Source organism: Salvelinus fontinalis, unplaced genomic scaffold (assembly GCF_029448725.1).
Source record: "Salvelinus fontinalis isolate EN_2023a unplaced genomic scaffold, ASM2944872v1 scaffold_0209, whole genome shotgun sequence".
NCBI lineage: Eukaryota > Metazoa > Chordata > Actinopteri > Salmoniformes > Salmonidae > Salvelinus > Salvelinus fontinalis.
The window spans coordinates 174,001-180,000 of NW_026600418.1; the positions used below are offsets into that span (position 1 = coordinate 174,001).

Sequence of the window (6,000 nt, forward strand, 5' to 3'; positions counted from 1 at the left end):
TCTCTCTCTCTCTCTCTCTCTCTCTCTCTCTCTCTCTCTCTCTCTCTCTCTCTTGCTCTCTCTCTCTGTCTCTCTCTCTCTCTCTCTCTCTCTCTCTCTCTCTCTGTCTCTCTCTCTCTGTCTCTCTCTCTCTGTCTCTCTGTCTCTCTCTCCATATCACTCCATCTCCCTCCACATCTCCCCTGTGGTGTAAACTTTGGAATGTGTGAATGGGTCTGGGAGAAAATGCTACTGCACACACACACACACACACACACACACACACACACACACACACACACACACACACACACACACACACACACACACACACACACACACACACACACACACACACACACACACACACACACACACACACACACACACACACACACACACACAAACACTTTTGTATTGCTATCCTTGTGCGGGACCAAAGAATTGATTCCCATTCAAAATCACATCTTCCCTAACCCTTAACCAAAAATAAAAAATAACTCCTAACCGTAACCGCTAACCGCTAAACCTTAAGCCTAAAATAGCAAAATGTCCCCCAATGTTCTGGTTCCCACAAGGATAGTTAAACAAACAATTATTCAAACCCCTTGACTTTTTCCCCAATTTGTTACGTTACAGACTTATTCTAAAATGTATTAAATTGTTTTTTTCAATCTATACACAATACCCCATAATGACATCACAATACCCCATAATGACATCACAATACCCCATAATGACATCACAATACCCCTATAATGACATCACAATACCCCATAATGACATCACAATACCCCATAATGACATCACAATACCCCATAATGACATCACAATACCCCATAATGAGTGTGTGTGTGTGTGTGTGTGTGTGTGTGTGTGTGTTTTACAGGAACATTCCGAGGTGTATGTAAGAAGATCGATCACTTCCCAGAGGCTACAGATTATGAGGCAGACGCAGCGGAATACCTTCTCCGTAAGTCTGGACACACACACACACACACACACACACACACACACACACACACACACACACACACACACACACACACACACACACACACACACACACACACACACACACACACACACACACACACACACACACACACACACACACATATCTCTCTCTCTCTCTCTCATCTCTCTTCTCATCTCTCTCCTCATCTCTCTTCTCATCTCTCTCTCATCTCTCTTCTCATCTCTCTCTCATCTCTCTCCTCATCTCTCTCCAAATCTCTCTCCTCATCTCTCTTCTCATCTCTCTCCTCATCTCTCTCCTCATCTCTCTCCTCATCTCTCTTCTCATCTCCTCATCTCTCTCCTCATCTCTCTCCAAATCTCTCTCCTCATCTCTCTCCTCATCTCTCTTCTCTCTCCTCATCCCTCTCCCCATCTCTATCATCTTCTCATCTCTCTCATCTCTCTCCTCATCTCTCTCCTCATCTCTCTCCTCATCTCTCTCCTCATCTCTCTTCTCATCTCCTCATCTCTCTCCTCATCTCTCTCCAAATCTCTCTCCTCATCTCTTTCCTCATCTCTCCCCCCATCTCTATCATCTTCTCATCTCTCTCCTCATCTCTCTCTCATCTCTCTCATCTCTATCATCTTCTCATCTCTCTCATCTCTCTTCTCTTCTCTCTCCTCATCCCTCCCCCCATCTCTATCATCTTCTCATCTCTCTCCTCATCTCTCTCTCATCTCTCTCATCTCTATCATCTTCTCATCTCTCTCATCTCTCTTCTCATCTCTCTCCTCATCTCTCTCCTCATCTCTCTCCTCATCTCTCTTCTCATCTCTCTTCTCATCTATCTCCTCATCTCTCATCTCATCTCTCTCATCTCTCTCATCTCTCTTCTCATCTCTCCTCATCTCTCTCCTCATCTCTCTTCTCATCTCTCTTCTCATCTCTCTCCTCATCTCTCTTCTCATCTCTCTCCTCATCTCTCATCTCATCTCTCTCATCTCTCTCATCTCTCTTCTCATCTCTCCTCATCTCTCTCCTCATCTCTCTTCTCATCTCTCTCTCTCATCTCTCTCCTCATCTCTCTTCTCATCTCTCTCCTCATCTCTCTCCTCATCTCTCTTCTCATCTCTCTTCTCATCTCTCTCCTCATCTCTCTTCTCATCTCTCTCCTCATCTCTCATCTCATCTCTCTCCTCATCTCTCTCCTCATCTCTCTCCTCATCTCTCTCCTCATCTCTCTCCTCATCTCTCTTCTCATCTCTCTTCTCATCTCTCTCCTCATCTCTCATCTCATCTCTCTCTCTCATCTCTCTCATCTCTCTCATCTCTCTCATCTCTCTTCTCATCTCTCTCCTCATCTCTCTCCTCATCTCTCTTCTCATCTCTCTCCTCATCTCTAACCTCATCTCTCTCCTCATCTCTCTCTCATCTCTCTCATCTCTATCATCTTCTCATCTCTCTCATCTCTCTTCTCATCTCTCTCCTCATCTCTCTCCTCATCTCTCTCCTCATCTCTCTTCTCATCTCTCTTCTCATCTCTCTCCTCATCTCTCTTCTCATCTCTCTCCTCATCTCTCATCTCATCTCTCTCATCTCTCTCATCTCTCTTCTCATCTCTCCTCATCTCTCTCCTCATCTCTCTTCTCATCTCTCTTCTCATCTCTCTCCTCATCTCTCTTCTCATCTCTCTCCTCATCTCTCATCTCATCTCTCTCATCTCTCTCATCTCTCTTCTCATCTCTCCTCATCTCTCTGCTCATCTCTCTTCTCATCTCTCTCCTCATCTCTCTTCTCATCTCTCCTCATCTCTCTCCTCATCTCTCTTCTCATCTCTCTCCTCATCTCTCTTCTCATCTCTCTCATCTCTCTCATCTCTCTCCTCTTCTCTCTCCTCATCTCTCTCCTCATCTCTCTTCTCATCTCTCTCCTCATCTCTCTCCTCATCTCTCTTCTCATCTCTCTCCTCATCTCTAACCTCATCTCTCTCCTCATCTCTCTCCTCATCTCTCTCTTCTTCTCTCTCCTCATCTCTCTCTTCTCATCTCCCTCCTCTCCCCTCTCCTCTCTTTCTCCATGTCTCGCTCCACATCTCCCCTGTGGTGTAAACTATGAAATGTGTGAATGGGTCTGAATTGCACAGCTTTTAGAGGAAATGCTACTACACACACACACACACACACAAACAAACACACACAAACACACACACACAAACACACACAAACACACACACACACACACACACACACACACACACACACACACACACACACACGTTCACCAATTCAGGAGGGATGAGTAGGACGACTCACTGTCTTTGTTACATACAGTAGAGACCTGATCTTTAGAATGTGTGAATGGGTCTGAACAGCATCTCTGTCTATATAATACACATTAAATATATAGTACCTGTCTATATAATACACATGACATATATAGTACCTGTCTATATAATACACATTACATATATAGTACCTGTCTATATAATACACATTAAATATATAGTACCTGTCTATATAATACACATGACATATATAGTACCTGTCTATATAATACACATTAAATATATAGTACCTGTCTATATAATACACATGACATATATAGTACCTGTCTATATAATACACATTACATATATAGTACCTGTCTATATAATACACATTAAATATATAGTACCTGTCTATATAATACACATGACATATATAGTACCTGTCTATATAATACACATTACATATATAGTACCTGTCTATATAATACACATTAAATATATAGTACCTGTCTATATAATACACATGACATATATAGTACCTGTCTATATAATACACATGACATATATAGTACCTGTCTATATAATACACATTACATATATAGTACCTGTCTATATAATACACATTACATATATAGTACCTGTCTATATAATACACATTAAATATATAGTACCTGTCTATATAATACACATGACATATATAGTACCTGTCTATATAATACACATTAAATATATAGTACCTGTCTATATAATACACATTACATATATAGTACCTGTCTATATAATACACATTACATATATAGTACCTGTCTATATAATACACATGACATATATAGTACCTGTCTATATAATACACATTACATATATAGTACCTGTCTATATAATACACATGACATATATAGTACCTGTCTATATAATACACATGACATATATAGTACCTGTCTATATAATACACATTAAATATATAGTACCTGTCTATATAATACACATTACATATATAGTACCTGTCTATATAATACACATGACATATATAGTACCTGTCTATATAATACACATGACATATATAGTACCTGTCTATATAATACACATTAAATATATAGTACCTGTCTATATAATACACATTACATATATAGTACCTGTCTATATAATACACATGACATATATAGTACCTGTCTATATAATACACATGACATATATAGTACCTGTCTATATAATACACATTAAATATATAGTACCTGTCTATATAATACACATGGCATATATAGTACCTGTCTATATAATACACATTAAATATATAGTACCTGTCTATATAATACACATGACATACAGTGGGGAGAACAAGTATTTGATACACTGCCGATTTTGCATGTTTTCCTTCTTACAAAGCATGTAGAGGTCTGTAATTTTTATCATAGGTACACTTCAACTGTGAGAGACGGAATCTAAAACAAAAATCCAGAAAATCACATTGTATGATTTTTAAATAATTAATTTGCATTTTATTGCATGACATAAGTATTTGATCACCTACCAACCAGTAAGAATTCCGGCTCTCACAGACCTGTTAGTTTTTCTTTAAGAAGCCCTCCTGTTCTCCACTCATTACCTGTATTAACTGCACCTGTTTGAACTCGTTACCTGTATAAAAGACACCTGTCCACACACAATCAAACAGATTCCAACCTCTCCACAATGGCCAAGACCAGAGAGCTGTGTAAGGACATCAGGGATAAAATTGTAGACCTGCACAAGGCTGGGATGGGCTACAGGACAATAGGCAAGCAGCTTGGTGAGAAGGAAACAACTGTTGGCGCAATTATTAGAAAATGGAAGAAGTTCAAGATGACGGTCAATCACCCTCGGTCTGGGGCTCCATGCAAGATTTCACCTCGTGGGGCATCAATGATCATGAGGAAGGTGAGGGATCAGCCCAGAACTACACGGCAGGACCTGGTCAATGACCTGAAGAGAGCTGGGACCACAGTCTCAAAGAAAACCATTAGTAACACACTACGCCGTCATGGATTAAAATCCTGCAGCGCACGCAAGGTCCCCCTGCTTAAGCCAGTGCATGTCCAGGCCTGTCTGAAGTTTGCCAATGACCATCTGGATGATCCAGAGGAGGAATGGGAGAAGGTCATGTGGTCTGATGAGACAAAAATAGAGCTTTTTGGTCTAACTCCACTCGCCGTGTTTGGAGGAAGAAGAAGTATGAGTACAACCCCAAGAACACCATCCCAACCGTGAAGCATGGAGGTGGAAACATCATTCTTTGGGGATGCTTTTCTGCAAAGGGGACAGGACGACTGCACCGTATTGAGGGGAGGATGGATGGGGCCATGTATCGCGAGATCTTGGCCAACAACCTCCTTCCCTCAGTAAGAGCATTGAAGATGGGTCGTGGCTGGGTCTTCCAGCATGACAACGACACGAAGCACACAGCCATGGCAACTAAGGAGTGGCTCCGTAAGAAGCATCTCAAGGTCCTGGAGTGGCCTAGCCAGTCTCCAGACCTGAACCCAATAGAAAATCTTTGGAGGGAGCCGAAAGTCCGTATTGCCCAGCGACAGCCCCGAAACCTGAAGGATCTGGAGAAGGTCTGTATGGAGGAGTGGGCCAAAATCCCTGCTGCAGTGTGTGCAAACCTGGTCAAGAACTACAGGAAACGTATGATCTCTGTAATTGCAAACTAAGGTTTCTGTACAAAATATTCAGTTCTGCTTTTCTGATGTATCAAATACTTATGTCATGCAATAAAATGCAAATTAATTAATTAAAAATCATACAATGTGATTTT

The 6,000-nt window shown here is 41.1% G+C and overlaps 1 protein-coding gene across 1 annotated transcript in view; it reads left to right on the forward strand.

The window, feature by feature from the left end:
• LOC129844721 (voltage-dependent calcium channel gamma-3 subunit-like) overlaps positions 1-6,000 on the forward strand; it is a 47,711-nt gene that overhangs the window by 34,663 nt on the left and 7,048 nt on the right. The window contains exon 3 of the mRNA XM_055912770.1: positions 869-952. Within this exon, the coding sequence (XP_055768745.1) occupies positions 869-952 (84 nt within the window). The remainder of the gene's footprint in view (positions 1-868; positions 953-6,000) is intronic.